Source organism: Gadus morhua, chromosome 11 (genome assembly GCF_902167405.1).
Source record: "Gadus morhua chromosome 11, gadMor3.0, whole genome shotgun sequence".
Taxonomy (NCBI): Eukaryota; Metazoa; Chordata; class Actinopteri; order Gadiformes; family Gadidae; genus Gadus; species Gadus morhua.
The window spans coordinates 6,508,418-6,527,969 of NC_044058.1; the positions used below are offsets into that span (position 1 = coordinate 6,508,418).

At 53.4% G+C, this 19,552-nt stretch overlaps 1 protein-coding gene across 1 annotated transcript in view; it reads right to left on the reverse strand.

Moving 5' to 3' along the window:
• Positions 1-1,270: 1,270 nt before the first annotated feature.
• Positions 1,271-19,552, reverse strand: part of grin2db (glutamate receptor, ionotropic, N-methyl D-aspartate 2D, b) — a 53,987-nt gene continuing 35,705 nt past the window's right edge. The window contains exons 7-16 of the mRNA XM_030371358.1: positions 19,498-19,552; positions 18,237-18,405; positions 16,293-16,446; positions 15,847-15,972; positions 13,526-13,755; positions 12,810-12,970; positions 10,708-10,777; positions 10,388-10,505; positions 5,328-5,563; positions 1,271-4,116 (exon numbers count right to left, since the gene is read on the reverse strand). The exon at positions 19,498-19,552 is cut by the window's right edge and continues 151 nt beyond it. Of these exons, the coding sequence (XP_030227218.1) occupies positions 1,396-4,116; positions 5,328-5,563; positions 10,388-10,505; positions 10,708-10,777; positions 12,810-12,970; positions 13,526-13,755; positions 15,847-15,972; positions 16,293-16,446; positions 18,237-18,405; positions 19,498-19,552 (4,040 nt within the window). The 3' untranslated portion in view covers positions 1,271-1,395. The remainder of the gene's footprint in view (positions 4,117-5,327; positions 5,564-10,387; positions 10,506-10,707; positions 10,778-12,809; positions 12,971-13,525; positions 13,756-15,846; positions 15,973-16,292; positions 16,447-18,236; positions 18,406-19,497) is intronic.

The following is a 19,552-nucleotide window of genomic DNA, read 5'->3' on the forward strand; positions in this document are numbered from 1 at the left end:
GACACAGCTCTCAATCGATGACGCCATGGAACCAGAGTCTATGAGCCAATCAGTGGCCTCTCCAGAACCAGGAGGGAGTGTTCTCTCAGAGGAGCCAGAGGGAGGGAGACGATAAGAGCCTGTCTGGCTCTGCATGTGTGCGTGGCTATGTGTGTATATATATACCTACATACACATATATATCTACACATATATACATATACAGTATATATATGTATATGTATAGATGTATATGTGTATGTATAATTATGTATACACACTGTATTGTGTACTTGGGTGTGTGTGTGTGTGTGTGTGTGTGTGTGTGTGTGTGTGTGTGTGTGTGTGTGCGTCAGTGTAAACATGACATCATTACTCACAGGTCGGGGATACTCCGATCCTTAGCTGTGACTCGGGGAGGAGAGGAGGACCGACGATGACATCACAAAGCTCAGCTCGGAGCGGAGGAGGAGCTCTGGAGCCCCTGCCCGCGGCAACGCCCCCGCGGCCCCGCCCTGGTTGCGGGCCCCGCCCAGGCGGACGTAGGTCACCGTGGTGTGGCGCCGTATGGTCGCCTTCACCAGGACGCGCACTAGAGAGCGCTGGGCCGAGCCGGCGCCGGCGCCCCTCTGGCACAGAGCCACGCCACTGCCGGCCGCACCACTGGCCGACTCATTAGTCCCGCCGGCGGTGGCAGCCAATTGATCATCTCTGGTCGCCAAGGCAGCCACGTCTGTGTCACCCATGGCTGCTGTTGCCATGGCACCCTCGGGGCGGTCGTCATCGTCGCCGGCGGCGGCAGCAGCGGCGGAGGCGGAGGCGGAGGCGGTGGTGGCGGTGGTGTTTGCGGGTGTGGCGGTGACTGCTGGCGCGTCTCCCTCTCTCGTCTCCCCCTGTCATACCTCGCTCTCGAGGCTGGAGAAGTGGGCGGAGCCTCGCCGGGAGCACAGGCTCTTAGCTTTGAGTGGCAGGTGAGGGGAGTAGAAGCGCCGGGGCTGGGGCACCGAACGCAGTCTCTGGTACTGGAGCTTAGCACTCGCCGCCGCCTGAGCTTGTCCCGGGCCCGCCATGCCCCCCCCGGAGGAGGCGGAGATGGAAGAGGTGGAGGGCGGAGGGGGGATGGGCACTGGCAGGGAGGAGGGCGACACGGCGGCCTGCTGGGGGGACGAGGGCGACGGCTGGGGGGGGTGGTCCGAGGGCTGTGCGCTGAGGCTGAGGTTGGACTGGCTGCATGACTTGGCCTGCCCAGGCTCGGGTTTAGGAGGCAGGGGCTTGGGGCGGATCCCCCCGCTGAAGCTGTGGCAGTGGGGGAGCAGCTCCTCCTGGCTGTGGGACAGGGCCGTGGGTCCCCTCCTGGACTGGGAGGCGTGGGATCGGCTGTGGGGGTGCGGGTAAGGGTGGGGGTGTGGGTACTGGCTACAGGAGCACAGGGTGGAGCCCCCCGCCTCCTGCTCCCCTCTGTCCCGGGACCGGCCCCTGCCCTTGCCCCCGCCGCTCTTCTTGTCTCCCTTCATGGGGATCTTGTCCATGGACCAGTAGCGTCTCGGGGGGGGGAGGGCGGTGGGCGGCTGGGGCCACTGGGAGCCCAGCCCTCCACTTCCTCCCCCTGAGCCCCAGCCCACGCCGGGCCCCGAGCTCCAGAAGTCCCCCCCGACCCACCCCTCGGCCCGGGTCCCCAGCAGGGAGTCGTCCCGGCTGTTGACGCTGCCCCCCTTCTCCCTGGAGGGATACGTCCCGAAGAACCACCCCCCCCCCCCCGATGCCCCCGATGCCCGAGCTTCCGGCGGCCGCGCCCTCGTCCCAGTACCGCTCGAAGCGGCCGAACTCGCCCGACGAGCCCTCGTCGGAGTAGCTCTCCTCGGCCCGGGCCCTGTCCCGCTCCGACTCGGACACGGCGCCGCGGCCGCCCCCCCTCCTGGCCCGCTCCTCCCCGCGCCCCCCCATGCGGCCCCTCTCCTCCTCGTCCTCGTCCCCCTCGGCCCCCGGCTCGTCCTCCGAGTCCCACTCCTGGTAGGACGGCCCCTCCCGCGTGGGCGTCCGGTCCCTCTCGAAGTGTGTGAGCAGGGGCCGCCGCTCGCCGCCCCGGCCCCCCTCGTCCCCCCGGCCCGACTCGCCGCTCCTCCGCCGCTTGGAGGACGGGAGGAGCGGGTGGAGGCAGGTGGGGGTGGCGTTGGCGTCCTCGGCGCCCGTGTTACCCGTCACCCAGAACTTGACGGAGGCGGGCAGCTTGTTGAGGTTGGGGTAGCGCTTGCTGGGCGTCCGATGGCGGGAGTGCGAGGACTTGGGCCGCCGGCTCCGGACGCCGTCCTCTCCTTCCCGGTCGTCCCCTTCCTCGCCCGCCCCTTCTCTGCGGCCTCGCTCGCCCTCCCAGCCGGTGTCGCCGCGGCCCTTCTCCCCGAAGGAGCTCCGGTACTGGGTGGAGAAGGAGGAGTAGTCCTGCAGCCCGCCCTCCCTGTCCCCCTCGGCGTCCCCCTCGCGCCCCGCCTCCCCGTCCCCCTCCTCGGGCTCCGAGCGCTTGCCTCCGATGGACTTCTTCCTCTTCTTGGTTTTCATCGCCTTTTTCATCTTCTTTTTCACCTTCCGCCGCTTCCTCTCCCTCTCTCGCTCCCTCTCCCTCTCCTCCCTCTTTTTCCGCTTTTTGTTCTTCTTCTTTTTCTTCTTCTCCTTCTCCTTGTCTTTCCTCCTCTTCTTCTCCCTCTTCTGCCTCTCCGTCTCCCCCCCGGCGCCTCCCCGGTCCCGCTCCCTCTCGCTCCAGCCGGCCCACCACTCCTGCAGCTGGGACAGCTGGCTCCCCCCTCTCTCCCTCTCACGGTCCTGCCTGCCCGCCTCCCGGTCCCCCCAGGAGGTCCGGGGCTTGCGGGGCGGCACGGGCGGGGGCAGGCGGCCTTGGCTGAAGGAGCGCGGTCGGACGGCCGAGCGCTCCCTGTCCCTGCCCCGCCCCAGGAGCAGGCTGGACTCCTCCGTCAGCTCCTCGTCCTCGTCCTCGTCCTCGTCTCCGTCCATCCCGCCGGCCCGGTCCCGCGTGCTCCGCGAGGAGCTGTAGGAGAAGGTGGGCGACGTGGAGCGGGAGGAGGAGGCCGAGGAGGAGGTGGAGGTGGTGGAGGTGTCGGAGGAGGAGGACGTGGACGTGTACGGCAGCGAGGCCGAGGGCGAGGGCGCGGTGTAGGAGGGGCTGAGGGGAACGGGCACGGGGAGTGAGAGAGGAGGAGAGAGGGGGCGTGCCCTCCGCCCTCCTCCGTCCCTCACTCCGTCCCTCCCTCCTCCCCTCCGCCCCAGGGGTAGAATGTTCTCGTACAAAGGGCCCCCAGGCTCCTTGGGCTTCTTTGGCCTGCGCTTCCTCCAGAAGGATGAGGGGAGAGGGGGAGAGGGATGTGGCAGCGGGGGGTTAGGAGGTAGAGGGGCCTGGCTCTTAGCAGGCAGTCTGGGAGTGCCCAGAGGCTTAGCGGCCCCTTTCCCCTGACCTCCACCGCCACCTCCCACCACCCTCTTCCCCAATCCATGGTCCATGCCCTTCTCTGAGTAGAAGGCCACACTGGCTGGAGGGGGCTGGGGGTGGCCCCTTGGTATAGTCTTGGGGGTCTGGGACCCTGCTTGCTGCTCCATGCAGGGCCCCAGTCCCTCAGGGTCAATGGGACCATAATATCTCTTATAGCCGTCTAGCCCCCCACCACCTCCAGCAGTCTGAGCCCAGTTTGGGGGCACTTTTTGAGAAAAGGGGCCCATGTCTGGGATGGCCGGCCCCCGCACCACAGCCATGGGGTTGGTGGCGGTAGCAGACTTGGGCAACCTCCAGCGATCCACCACAGCCAGCCTGCGGTCGGGCCGCGGAAGAAAGGTGCTGCAGGGAAGAGGCGCCCCGGCGAGCGGGGTGATGGGCGGACCCAGCGAAGTCCCGGTGTGCATCACGGTGGGAGGCGACCCCGGGAGTGGGGTTTTGTAGACGGGCTGTGGTGGCTGCTGCTGGGGCTGCGGTACCTGCTGCTGCTGCTGAGCCATGGCGATGGCCTGGTTGCTGACGGAAGTGTTGACCACGTGCTGCTGCGGCGGCATGGCCACCATGGCCCCGTGGTGATGAGGCAGAGACTTAGCGCCCCCTGGCGTGGTTTCGTCTTCAAAGCTGCAGCAGCTGTACATGCCCTGAGATATATAAAAAAAAATACATGAATAAAAAAAGCACACGATTCATCATGCGTCGCTCGTCGACCCCCTCATAGGACGGATCTATATTGGCCATGCGGTGACATTGCTGCTACGACATGATGCATGAACACCAGGGGAGGTAATCGGATCGCACGCATCAGTGTTAAAGGACAGGGAAGGTCCGCAAAGACAACACACACTGCTTCTCCCCAGGTTTAGAAACGGTTGTGCACAGCCATCGAAAAAGAGGGTAAGAGAAAAAAAATGGAAATACAGAGATACAATCACGAGGAGTTTGCAGAATCAATTTGTGGTTCATTTTTCTCCTTAAGCGCTTCATCCTATTGTTTTTGTGAAATTGAAGGACGTGCCTCTTTAATGACATTGAATGCATACATACAGTAGAACAAGAGCTACATTGTATTATCTGCAAAGCAGGAATAAGCGCACACATCAGAGGCTACTTCTTCGGAGGGTCTGAGCAGAATTGAATTTCAATTAATCTCCACAGTTGACTGAGAGGGATTGGATTGACCCACGTCTTCAACATTTCTAACACAAGGGAAACAGATAAGGACACAAACAGGTAAAACAGGAGAAACACACAGGCATGAGTGAGCACACACAAACACAGACACTGGGTTTATGTTTCTGTATGTGTGAATGTAATGACGGATATTCATATATGAAACCACACATTCACTCACCCACATAAACACCCACATAAAAACATACACGGACAAAAACGCCCACACAAACGTAGAGGTCAAGAAGAACAGATGGCACCAAGGCATAGTTTGAAGTATGCAAATGTAAAATATGGAGGAAAGAGGAGCCGTGTGTGCTTGAATGGCCTGTGTTTCTCTATGTGTGTTTGTGGGGTTGTGTTTTTTGTGTGTGTAGTTATGTACCGCTTAGTCTAACACATGCAAACAAACACAAAGCACAAGAAGAATCATGCATAAACAAAAGGATCCATAAACACACACACACACACACACACACACACACACCACACACACACACACACACACACACACACACACACACACACACACAAACACACACACACACACACACACACACACACACACACACACACACACACACACACACACACACACACACACACACACACATACACACACATACAAACATCTGAGTAACACAATGCAAACTTGATGATAATAATAATTGTAAAAGCGTACTCTGCTGATGGCCAGGAGGAAGTCCAGCTTGCCGGAGCTGGTCGCCATGCAGTGGCGCAGCCTCCAGTAGACCAGGTGCTCCCAGGCAAACACCAGCAGGCTGAGGCCCATGGCCACCAGCAGCATGTAGAAGACACCAGCCATGTTGTCGATGTCCAGCTTGCTGCTCATCACCTCGATCTTGTCGTTGTGGCAGATACCCGACAGCCAGAGGCGCTCCAGCATCTCAATCTCATCTGGAGACCCGGGGACCAAGGGAGCACGGGGTGGAGGGATGGAAGATAGGGCGGGGGGGTAATGGATGGGGTGAAAGGGGAAGAGGGAGGGAGGGGGGAGGCATGTGGGAGGGGACAGGAGAGAGGAGAGTGAGAAGGGGAGAGTGGAAGGGATTCATGTTGGACAAGAAGAAGAATCAAGGTTAGGAACTTTGGCAGAAGGAAGCCTGTGTGTGTTGTTGGGTTACTTCAAGGTTAATTGAGAAAGGGCGGGGAGGAGGTGATGGGGGCATGGAGTTGGTATAATTAGCTTGGGGGGATAGGTCTTGAGGCTCTCTGTTAGTCCATCAACCAAAGTGACCGGCCAAGGTCAGAGGTCAATAATGATAAAGGCACCCGTGTTTCAGAAAGGAAAGAGCCCGAAAGCACAATGAAAGGGAGGGAGGCAGCGAAAGCGGGAGGGATAGAGAGAGAGTCTAAAACAATGAAGTAGCACTGGAGAGCAAAATGGCCCAGACAACCTAATCTCAACATTGTAACTCGCAGTAAATGAGTAAAGCATGAGCGGGTGGGCAGCAGCGGCTCTGTGAGGGGAGGGAGGAGGAGGAGGCACGAGGAGAGGGCCGACGGGACGGATGTGGAGAGGGCCTCCACAGAGCCAGCCAGAGAGAGAGAGAGAGAGAGAGAGAGAGAGAGAGAGAGAGAGAGAGAGAGAGCAGTGAGTAAACAAAGACTTAGAGGAGAGAGGGAGGGTGGTGAACAGCCGCGCTCTTCCTCTGGTGGAGAAACGTGTCAGGGGAAATGTGTATTGGGGGGGGGGGGGGGCAGAGTAAGGGGATTGAATGCAGAGAGGGAGCGAGAGGGGCTGAGATTGTGTCATTATAATAAACAGCAGGGACCCCTACTCATCTTAAAGAGAATGAGTGCGTTGTTAAAAGGAGGACAAGATATGCGAAGAAAGAGAGAGCGCACCAGAACAGAAGGAGAACAGAAGGAGAACAGAAGGAGGACAGGGCTACGGCTATGGAGGGGAAGGGACAGAGAAGAGCAGGAAGGAGATCATAATCATTTAATTGTGCTGCGGGGATGGTCAGGATGTCCATCACCCCCGTAAGCTCTGGTGGGTTTCAGGGGTTCTCAGCGCTGCAAAACCACAAGGAGTTGCTTACTTGATCAAGTCGGCCTTTGATTGGCTGTGGAGGGGATGCGGGTATAATCATAGCGCTGGACAGCCCGAGGCTATGGCATCGTGGTTCAACCGCGGGATGAAAGAGGCGCGCTCTCCCGACCAATGCTGAAATGTGTGCTAAGGGTTACACCAATAAGGAGGCCAAGGAGGAGGAGGAGGCGCAGCCGGTTGTGCTTGCGTTGAGGCCAGCCGAGCTGCCGCCCTTCACACTGTTACATGCTGCAACACCAGCTTCTGAGGCACTCCAGGTCAAACAGGCGAGGCAGAGTTTAGAAAAAGCCAGAGTCTGAAGACCACAGGGGATGGAGGGGGGGGGGGGGGGGGGGGGGGGGGTAGTCTGCATTCAACTATACCCTGCAGTCTGCCGGGGTGCCGCAGCTGCTGGCGGCACACTGGCGTTTCATCTTGTGGCATCATTAGGCGTGCTTGGCATGGTTCAGATGAAGCCGAATCAGTCATCTGAGTGATGTGGCTAATGTATCTGCTGTAGAACACCATTAGCCAATCAGCTGTGACTTGGAGAAGGCGCAACAGATGGACCGCGGTGCGAAGGCAGCTCACTGGCAGATTTGCGCGGCAGCGGCTGCGATTCGGCCGAGACGCACGCCTACACACGCGTACGCACACATACACACGTGCACACACACACAAACACACATACACACACACACACACACACACGCACACACACACACACACACACACAAACGCACATTGCATCTCCAGGCTTCAGAATTGTCCGGTCCTCAGAGCTAGAGCTTAGTCCTGATGCACTGCTGAGGCTCCATCTTGTCAGTGGTCAAATCGACAACGTACCATTCAATGGGAGGCATCTCATCTGTGTGTGTGTGTATGTGTGGTTGTGGGCTAGGGGCCGGGGGGGGGGGGGGGGGGTATTTGAAGAGCATGTGTGAGTGAAGGATTCAGATGAACAGAAAGCCCTACATCCGTCCCTGACTTGAAAAGTTCCTCGCCGAAGTCTCTCACATTATCTCTGGCTCAGCTCCTGGAATTTCCCTTCCCACTTGACTTCCAGTGATTGACTTCCTATCCTCAACCACCCGCCCCCCCCCCCCCCCACACACACACACACACACACACACCCCGCCCTCTCCCATTTCTATGGCCTCCCTTCTCACTCCTTGGCTCTCTGACTTCATCACAGCATTGTGCAGGCGTTGCTCATCCCCTCAGCTGTCGATTCCCCGGGACTGCTCAGGTCACACGGCCACCACGGGGCCATGCAGTCTAGGAATGCACCATGCCTCTTAATGCGGGTCCAGGCATTTCTGCTTCCTTTGGTGTGCGTGAGACCGTTCAGAGATCTGTTTAAGCATCCATTTCCTTCATTGCGTCGTGCTAAACGTCTCCGGACACACAAAGCCTCTTGGTTTCTGAGCAGTGGACCTGTGTAAAATACCCTTATTAATCACCAACCGTACGCTTCTTCACATGCAATTGCTAAGGTTTCCCAACCACAAGACGGACCGAAGTTGCAACACACTGTATTTCATTTTGTATCATTTAATATAGAAACATGACAGTGTTCTCAAATCGGGGTCACATTCATGCCCTTAATAATTACGGTAGTGCTTTTGTTTATTCGAACATTTCCTCTGAGGAAATGTACGTCTCTCGTCCTCTCTATCTCTTTTTTTGCCTGTCACTATGAGACGTGTTAAGGGAACCGCTGGAATAACACATTCTCGGAATCAAAAGTCCTGACGCCGTGGAAAAAAGGACGAAGCGGGTCTGATGCGCTGCGAGGTGGGAAACTCTGCTCGTCAGCACTAGTGTCTCTATCCCAGCGCCGCTTGTAGACAGATCAATGGACCATTTGGTAGTGCTTCCTTACGAATCACCGCGGGCAACAACAAGCACAACAAAACACTCTCTAGATTGAAAAACCCCAAAAGCATTTGCTGATTTTCCCCTTACATCCCTTCACTAATGCGGTTGTAAGACGGTATATACCTCCACCCGGAAGGACACGGCGGAGACGCCACAGAGCCCGGGCCGCAGGTGCGCCGCACAGACATTTCTCTGAGAGCCGAGCGGCAATTGCACAGGTGTGGCCCCTTGAGCCACCATGAATGTGAGCCCCCTTCAATCCCATACAAGCTAATCCCCCCCCCCCTCCCTCAGCCGCCCTCCCCCTCCTCTGTAATCCACTTCAATATCACCCTTCTATTACCTGGAACCTCTGTATTCAACGGCAGCCTCTAACTGGATCCGTCTAGTCTGCCCCTCCTCAAAGGCCTGCAGCTACAGCCGATGATGTAGCAGGCTATGGGAGCTAGCACGGGCTAGGGCTAACGTAGCCTAGCTCACTGCCAACCCAGAGTCATTAACAGAGACATGTTTACATACTGATACAGGTTGATGTCATCACTGGATTCTCTGGCAATGCAGATGCTGAAGCTATTTATTAGATTGGTGTATGAAATTGGTATTATCAGTGTGTAAGCAGCTGACTCTGAATGTGTGTGTGTTTGTGTGTGTGTGCCAGAATCAGCTAAAGGCCTTTGTCTTTTGCGTCCTCGCAAAGCCGATTTAAAGCATGAGCATGCCAAACGAGGGGTGTTCTCTTGAGACAAAACATGTTGTGTGTGTGTGTGTGTGTGTGTGTGTGTGTGTGTGTTTGTGCGTGTCTGAATGTGTCTGTGTTTGTGTGTGAGTGACTGACCATGCAAAATTACAATTAAGCATTAGTGTTCTGACAAGCACGGCTAAAAACAGATTTTCGCGCTGTCCCTGTATTTCTGCGTGACACATTGTATCAACACACAAACAAACACACACAAACACACGCACACACACACACACACACACACACACACACACACACACACACACACACACACACACACACTGTGACTTGTACATAATTATCTTATACAGCTGCACGCGTGCTAGACAAACATAGCATCTTAATACCACCTAGCTCTATAAAGGATTTAATTATCGGATCTGCTTCATGTCTGGTTCCTACCTGCTTCTGTAGCTGCTGTTTATAAATATTTGAGACATGGATTTATTTGGGCTTGTCTCTGTTCAGTTATTTTCCTCACACTGCCTCTGCCTCCCGGCCTGCCTCAAGTTATCTGTGATGACTATGTAAGCAGCAGCGTGCAGGTTCGGGCACATTCTCCTCAGCAACAAGCAGGCGCATAACATAAATCCAGTTGCTCTCTCCCAGCCAGTTAGGTGTGAACAAAGTGGGGGGAGGGGGAAGGAAAACAGAGATGGATGGGTCACAAAACAAAAAAGGAGGGGGGGGGGGGGGGCATGGGTTATGCACAGTTTGAACAACTGCACAAGTTGGTACAACGCTTCGAAGCAGCAGCAAGATGAAAATAGCACCACCAGCTCTTCCCCACGATCGGTAAGTCCTCCCCTCACGACCGTCACACACAGCCCAGGTCGTTGCTCACCGCTCCCCTCTGACTGAGTGTTCATGCATGCTCTCCCTCTTCTTCACAGCATGCCTTGATGCATTCAAAACTGAGACTCTCTCGCCCGCCTCCTCCTCCTCTTCCTCAACGCCGTACCTCACCCATTCTTCCATCTCTTCGTCACATCTCCCCCGAGCGACCACTCCCCTCCAGCTCCCCTCCCCCTCCCCCCTCCCGCCCCCCTCCCACTGCCCTCCTCACCGTCTCCCACCAGCTGCAGCAGGGCCAGGTCAAGAGGACGTTTCCAGCGTGAGTTCTTGTGCAGGGCGATACCGTAGCCTGTGGTGGCAAAAACCTTCCCCGAGCCTATGGTCATCACCTTGGAGGAGAACACAAACAGACCTCCGTTGGAAATCTATAGTCCAGACAGAGACAGCAATGGCGATTCACTGAGAAGACACACATGCACGCGGCATGGACATTGAAATGAGCCGTTGACCAGTTCTGATATGTTGGAATGAGCACTAAGCCCGTGGCGAGTCCTCTAAAAGTAAAAGGTGTGCACCCATATTTTTCCTTACCTTACAACCCTCGTCCTTCCTGGCCATATAGTTCAGTACTGCAGCATCATAAATAAACGCATCCAGCTTCCTGTAAGGGATTAAGGGAGATTCATTCATCATTAATAGGAGAGAGAGCGAGCACGAGTAAGGGGGAGAGAGTGAGGGAGAGATACAGAGAGGGAGAGAGAGAGAGGGCGAGAGAGAGAGTAAGGATAAGAGAGAGAGAGAGAGAGAGAGAGAGAGAGAGAGAGAGAGAGAGAGAGAGAGAGAGAGCGAGAGAGAGAGAGAGAGAGAGAGAGAGAGAGAGAGAGAGAGAGAGAGAGAGAGAGAGAGAGAGAGAGAGAGAGAGAGAGAGAGAGAGAGAGAGAGAGAGAGAGAGAGAGAGAGAGAGAGAGAGAGAGAGAGAGAGAGACAGAGAGAGAGAGAGAGAGAGAGAGAGAGAGACAGGAAGGGAGAGAGAGAGTAAGTGGTGGGAGAGAGAGAGAGGGAGGGAGAGAGAGAGAGGGAGGGAGAGAGGGAGAGCGATAGGGTGAGAGGGAGAGAGATAGGGAGAGAGTGAGGGAGAGAGAGTAAGGGAGAGAGGGAGGGAGAGAGATATGGGGAGAGATAGTGAGAGAGAAAGGTAGAGAGTGAGGAAGAGAGAGTTTAAGGGAGAGAGAGTAAGCGGGGAGAGAGAGAGAGCGAGTGAGGGAGAGAGAGACAGGGAGGGAGCTCAGGGGAGGCAGGGAGCAGTGGAGGACGCGGGGGGGGGGGGGGGGGCGACGGGAAGGGAAAGTTAAATAATGACAAGGAAAGGGGGAATGTGATGAATCGTACAGCCTGCTTGGCAGTGGAAAAATAATTCAGGATTCAGAGGGAGAACTCTGAGTAAGGGATGGATAAGGAGGCCCTATTTGTATCAGTGAGTGTGAGTCTGAGTGTGAGTCTGATTCTGAGTATGTGTGTGAAGGTGAGAGTGAGAGAGAGTGTATGAGTGTGAGTGTGAGTGTTTGTTTGTGCGTGTGTGTGCGTGTGTGCGTGTATTACTGTGTGAGTGTGTATGCATGCATGTTCATATGTGTGCATGTGTTTTCCGGCATTTGTGTGCATCTGATGTTTGTGTTTCCGTGTTTTTCTGTTTTGTCTGCGTATGTTTCCATGTATGTTTGTGTGTGTTTGTGTGTGTGTGTGTGTGTGTGTGTGTGTGTGTGTGTGTGTGTGCGCGTGCGCGTGCGCGTGCGTGTGCGTGCGTGTGTGTGCGTGCGTGCGCGTGTGTGTGTGTGTGTGTGTGTGTGTGTGTGTGTGTGTGTGTGTGTGTGAGTGTGGAACCAAAGGCAGGGCGGACTGGTGATAGGATTTATATGGTGCTGTGAGCAGAGTGACAGGAGAAGAGGGACCAGGGGGAGATTTACACACTTCAGGGGGAAGAAGACATGGGGGAGAGTCAGAGAGCGATGAGGATTATAAAGTTTAAATACACACAAACTGAGAAAAACACACTGGGAGGGAGAAAAAGATCAAGAGAAACAGAGAGCGAAAAAGAGAGGACCCAAGAAGAAAAAAAAGAATGCCAGGGAACAGAGGGCGGACCGGAGAAGAGAGATATGAGCAGCGGAGTGCTGAGAGAGGAAGAAAGAGCCGGAGCGGAAAAAAGAGAGAGCGGGAGAAAGAGTTCCTCGATCGGAGGCACATTAACACTGGGATATAATTGGGGTGTCAAGGCAGTGGGGATAGAGACGTGATGACAGCGTCTTATGAGAAAGTAAAACTGGGATTATCCAACACTCGCGGCGGGTGATAGAGATTCTTCCAGAAAGTGAAGAGGGGGGAGGCTGATTGCGCTGCTGTGAGTGGAGTGGAAAGAGTGTTAAGAGTGGGGATGAGAGAGACAAGTTAAGAGAGAGAGAGAGAGAGAGAGAGTGACAGAAACAGAGTCAGAGAGAAAGACAGAGACAGTGAGGGAGAGCAAGACACAGGGACGGAAAGTGCAGAAGAACACAAATGTTCCGGTTAAGTTACAAAAGCGAAGAGTAACAGATAAAAGATTAAGGAAAAATAATATAGATAGATTAGCATAGAAAAGAAAAGTACATGACGGACCATGAAGCGGGACACACACACAGAAGGATTGAAACACAGACCCGGTCTTGAGATTGTGTATGGCGTCTTCCACCCCTCTCTGGTTGTACTTGACCATGTACTGGTGCATGTCCGGATAGTTGGACCGGATGTTCTTCTCCGTGCTCCCGTTGGGCACCGTGCCAAACTTGAGAGGTGGGTACTGCTCCTCGGGATGCTGGAACTGGTGGCGCGACGGGAGGGGGCGCAGGGGAGAGCGGGGGGGGGGTAATGAAGACAGAAGGGCCATGAGACACAGGCAGACTGTGCACCCAGCTGTCTGACCTACTTGTGTGCCGGACGGGCCTTAAAACACGCACGCCAATAAGACGTTAGACAAGAGAACAATCTGTGGACTTTATTCTTTTCAACTCTCCCTCATATTCTGAATCACGCTCATCGAGTTATTGGCGTTGGCATTTAATTGCGTCCTTATTTGCCCACACATTATTCAAAACAAACGCCGCAGTAACTCCTGATTTGACGACCGTTTCACATTTCCCTGCCTCCGCCCTCTATTTACTATCTTGGTATTTAGCAAAGTGTTTTATTCAAAGTGACATTGAATTCAGATAATTGTCACTAAGGAAGAAGGAGGGATGAGATAAGATCAACTTTATTCATCTGAGATGGGAAATGTGGGCTGCGGCTCTCGTCTACAGGTAGGCTCCAGACCCCACCACACACCTCCGTCCTCCGTCCTCCACATGATCGGTATGCACAGAGCACAGCGGCGTACCTTTTTGTCTGAGAGGCCAGACACTGTGTCGATGTATTCTTCCTGGATCATGAAGGCGGCCAGGTTGGCAGTGTAGGAGGCCAGGAAGATGACAGCGAAGAAGGCCCAGATCAGCACCATGATCTTGCTGGTGGTTCCTCTGGGGTTTTCCACTGGCACCGAGTTGTTGAAAACGATGGCCCATAGCAACCACACTGACTTCCCGATGGTGAAGGTGGAGCCACCGGTCTCTGTGAGAGGAGCAGCACAGAGTAAGGGGACGGTAGGCTGGGAGGAATAGCACAGAGTAAGGGGACGGTAGGCTGGATGAAGTGAGAGGAAGAGCACAGAGTAAGGAGACGGTAGGCTGGATGAAGTGAGAGGAAGAGCACAGAGTAAGGAGACGGTAGGCTGGATGAAGTGAGAGGAAGAGCACAGGGTGAGGGGACGGAAGGCTGCAGTGAGGTTGGAGTGAGTAGCAGTGGCCAACAACAGTAGCATAGCTGGACAAGTGAGTTGCAATGGGTAATGTGTGACACACTACAGTAATGTGACTAAACTAATAGCTTGGCTCGACTACTAGATGCACTAGTTATCCATTAGCTTGGGTGAGTATTCGTGATAATAATACTCACCCAAGGGGTAGTAGCTTGAAATTACTAGTAGCCTGATTTGTCGAGTAGCTTGAATTAACTTTAGCTTGGCGAGGCTAGTCGCCTGAATAGATTTGTAGCTTGGCTTGGCTGGTGGCTGGAATGTGCTAATGCTTGGCTGTGCTAGTAGCTTTACATGACTAGAACCTTTGCTGGGCTAGTGGCCTAAATTGACTATAGCTTGGCTGGGCTTGTTTCTGGAATTGATTAGTAGTTTGGCTGGGCATAACAAGTAGACAGAATTGACTAGTAGCTTGGCTGGGCCAGCCACTTGGCTGGGCTCATCAGGCACTGGCTTGCACCCAAAGTCTTGTTTTTATCCTGTCGCAGATAGGAAGGAAGCTGTGTAATAAGATCTTAATGATAGTTCCTATTCTCATTGGATACCTGTGTTTGACTGTAATAAATCACTCATTGTATGCCTATTAGTGATAAAACCACATATTTCAATTAGCAGGAGGGGCTGTTCCACATACACATCAGAGAACCAATCATAACAAACTCAGTGGTGGAAGGATTATTGAATGAGCATTAGAGTGTTGCTGGACCCTGTAAATACAGTAGTGTTCACCGAGACGATGTAAAACAAGACTATTAGTTGGCTGCGGTGCATCTTTTGTGTTCTAGCCAGTAGCTAACATATGCAGAGAATACTTTATCCATCACACAGGGAACAACGTGTTCACTACTGTTCCACTGCGGCAGTTAGAAGCGGGTTCTTGTACAGTTTCCTTGTAATGATTTGTCACAGGTCTTATACTGTAGAAAGTAAATATCTGCCGGGTCCCCAGACACCCATTCTCGCGGGCGCAGTCGATACGTTTCTGAGCCTCGTGGCGTTCAGCGATGCTACCGTGTGATCTTACAGATGATTAGACTACATGGAACAAATCAAATCAACGCTCCAAAGGAGCTGGGCGCACCGCGGTCAGAGGAAGGCGGCAAGGCGCCGACGGAGACAAAAGAGGGAGGGGGACCTGAAGAACAGGATGAGAGATAGATGAGTGCGACGGGGAAACGGCGTGTACGCAGGGTGACGGAGAGAGAGAGGAGAGACGTCACGGTGCTCAGCGATCACAGTGAGGAGCAAGGTGGTGGGGAGGTGCCAGGCACGGTGATGTATGCGTGCAAACGGTGCTGCTGAATAAAATATGGCTGCGTCAATACGGAAGCATTAGGAAACAGTGCAACATAAATCTCTTTTTTCCTGTTTCACAGGATTCTGGTATTCTCCGTTTTCCGTTCGTTTCAGGTAACGCTCAACGCTACTTTTACATGAAACTCGCACAAAGACACTGTGTTCTATCCTGTTTCTAATTGTGGAAGTGAGTACTGTGTGTGACCACACATGGGAAGATTACTGGGAAAATCGAAAATAAACCCAAAGTCAATCGCACTTCAAGAACGTCACCATGCCGATGCTTGATGTTGTTTGCCTGCCTGATCCGTTAGCCAACAGCCTGATGGAGAGCCCGTCTGACGTAGGGGGCCCCACGTCAGACGGAAACACAGGAAGAGCTCAGGGGCCCTCTGTCAGACTGGGGACATGGGGAAAGCTCAGGGGCCCTCCGTCAGACTGGGGGACATGGGAAGAGCTCAGGGGCCCTCTGTCAGACTGGGGACATGGGGAGAGCTCAGGGGCCCTCCGTCAGACGGGGGGACATGGGGAGAGCTTGGATCATCACTCACTCTTTCCGCTCCGAAGACTGCGGTTGTAGCCCACGGGGCTGAAGAACTCGAAGATGAACACGGTCACAGCCACCACGGTCAGGCACATGACAAACATCATCACCCACACAGCCGGACTGTAGGGCTCTATGGGGGGGAACAAATACAGCAAACACACGACAACGTAGTTAGGAGAAGAATCCGCAATGCAGCGGCCTCACTAGAATAACTTGATTATTAGACAATGACATCCTTATTCCATATGTATAAACACTTTACACATTGACTAATATGGACATCGATCAAGAAATGATAGTGAAGACGACAAAGTGGTCTACAGCAACTGATCAACTACGCATAACATGTTCCGAAGCTACTGTCAAACAGATGCAGTTTAAAGTTGTATAACATTCATGACATTTTTTCATTCCCCCCTAAGCAATCAGAGCCTTGACTCTGGGGCTCACCTAGAAAAGCCGAAGGCGAAACGGTGCCATTGCTACGAGAGACCATGACGCTGATACCCGTCTCAACGAAGGGAACGGAGAAGTCCACGACCTCTGACCTCTCCTCGTTGATGGTCAGAGAGCCGATGGCCATGTCCGCTCTCTTGTACACAACCTTAACACAGTGGAAAAGCTGCAATGTCAACGGAGAGATAGTCAACATCGCAAAATGGCTGACCAGACCTTAATGGGTAAAATAACCGATCCTGGTCCGGCCTCTTTGGTTAAATCCACAAAGGGGACAAAGGGAGGACGTCTAAACTGCCCCTGGCGACCCTCCCTTCAAACACCGCACTTCAGCGCACCATTCTCCCAGCACTGGTATAAGACGCCCAAAAAAAAAGAATAGAAAACTATGAAAGCGATGTGTGCTGACTGGAGGGATTGAAATGCTAATCTACATTAGACATGGCACATTCTCACTTCACAGTACGTCAGCAGAAAAACGTAGACGAGCAGGGAGCCAAGCCGTGCGGCGGCATAGCAACTTCCCTTTCCGCCAACTCTCTGGATTACCTGATCAAAGAGACGACGGGCTTTGGAGCATCTGATCAAAAGAGAGACATTACGGGCCCGAAATAAAATGCATTTGGCCCCTTTATTTTTGTTCAATCACTTTTTTGTGTTCCTCTCCATGGCAACGGCTTGAGGGACAGGTCCGGCCCTAGTGATGAATCTGGGGAGCGTGGCGGTGAGCGCGATGGGGTCGGATCCCGCAGATACTGGCCTTTAGCGAGCCCCTCCTGGGATTAGGAGACGGCAGGGGTCTTCCAGGAGACAGTGACCGCCAGGGAACAATGTGTGTCTTCATGTGCGTCCATTTATGGCTGTTTGTGTGCTTGTGCGCTCATGTGGATGATTGTATTGGTGTGTGCATGGGTCTGTGTGTGTATGTTTGTGTTGGTATATTTAGAGTGTATGCCCACTCGAGGTCCTGTTTGCCTTTACGTCAATCACTCTACCAGTTTCGGTTTCATCCATGTCCAAAGGGGGTGGGGGAGTGACTGAGGAAGTAACATGTGTGTCTTGGCTGGACCCCCTGCTGGTTTTCCCACCAAAAAGTCAAGAAAAAGAGCAAAGGCTTGGTGCAGCACTGCCAGAAGCCCCTGACAGCCCCTCCACATCTGCGTGTAGTCGCATGGCGCGTGTGCATGAGACCTGTTTGATCTCAGTGTGCGCACGTGCGTTGGTGTGTGTGGGTTGTGGGTCTAGGTTTAGGTGTGTGTGTGTGTGTGTGTGTGTGTGTGTGTGTGTGTGTGTGTGTGTGTGTGTGTGTGTGTGTGTGTGTGTGTGTGTGTGTGTGTAGGTGTGTGTGTGTGTTTGTATGTGTGTGTGAGAGTGCGTGTGCACAATAAATGACAGCTGTCAGAACGCTGCCTTTGGTTGGGGACGTATGGGCCCGTGACTCTCGTGATGATTGATGTGACACATTGTGTTTAACTGGTTACCCGGGAAACATCCACACAGGCCTAAAAATGTGACTGTAGGAGGGTGCTTGAATGTCGCACACACTCACACAACCTCAACCAAAACAGAAAACACACATATAGATCAATCTTTTGAGGACACGCACACAAACATACTAGTAAGTAGAAAAGACTGCCAAATCCAGCACACCCGCACCCACACACACAAACACACACACACACACACACACACACATACACACACACACACACACACACACACACACACACATACACACACACAGACACACACACACACACACACACACAGACTCACACACACACACACACACACACACACACACACACACACACACACACACACACACACACACACACACACACACACACACACACACACACACACACACACACACACACACACAAACACAGTGATGCACAGGAGCCCATATAGAATTTTAAGGGTGAGTGAACTTGCCTCTCCAATCATGCCGTTCCATACTCCATCAATTTTCTTCCCATGCTTCCCATTGGTCACGAGGTAAAGGTCATAAGTGAAGCCAACGATCTTGGCCAATCTCTTGAGGATATCGATGCAAAAGCCCTTACAGCACTGCTTCATGGGGGCCACGCCCTCTTGGATAGAACTGTACACACAAGGTACAGAGCAGAGGAGAGGTGCAGAGTTAGGGTGGATAAACATGTGCAAGGAGACACATGACATTGAGGAGGGAATTATGTCATACCGAATGGTGCTCGTGTGCACAGAGGAAGCATGGATGGATTGAAAAGCACATGAATGGAATGAAGAAAAAAAGAAATGGTAGAGTGAACCAGACAGAAAGATAGAGGAGGAAGGCAGAGAGAAGGTCAAAAACGATGCGATGGGATGTAAACTGATCAGAGAGCTAGTAGTTTAGCTTAGCCCTCAGCGACATTCCTAACAGGCCTGGGCAGGCTAAGTGCTTTCATCCCATTCAGAAACGGATAACCTATAAAAGCCTCACTCTCTCATTCTGTCTCTCCCCCTCTCTCTCTGATTCCTTACTCCAGATCCTTGAGCCATTCTCCCCTGGATCTCTGGGGAAACATATGCTATCGATCAGGGTGGCCCGTTTATAGAGGCGCCGGTTTTGATACATGATTGATTGTTGTGATGGCCAGGTCTCTGCGCCAACGGCGGCTTGGGTACAGGTCTCTGCTCCGCTTGTTAACGCTCCGATAGAGTGGAGGAGAGGGCTGCACCGCGCACTTTATTATCTTTCATTCCTGTGTATAATACTAACACATTCATTTCAATTACGCACACACGCACACGCGCGCACGTACACGCACGTGAATGTGTTTGTGAAGAGAGATTTGATATTGTTTCAGGAGAATACGAAAATATAATAACATATTAGGACCTTAGAGATATTACAAATCTCTATACAACATAATATTGACATGTGATATCTTTCAGTGATTCATTATTCAATGATTGATGGAGGTGCATGGAAATAGAAACTGACAGGCAGAGGGAACGCACAATGACTGAACGGATCTGGTGGTGTACAATCATTGGAACATTCAAATGTCAAGATGTTCAATTTGTATTAAAATAAAGAATCATGCGCAGGCTAACGTTTCCTGAAAGGCTACGGTGCATCGTAGCCTAGCTTATGTGACACGACCCGAGCACGAGCAAAGACCCTGCCATAACATCCAACACTGTAACCATGGAGAGCTGAGCCCCAGACCTCGCGTTGAGGGGCCTCCTGCAGGGCACCGAGTCCCGGATGCAGGTGCCTGAGG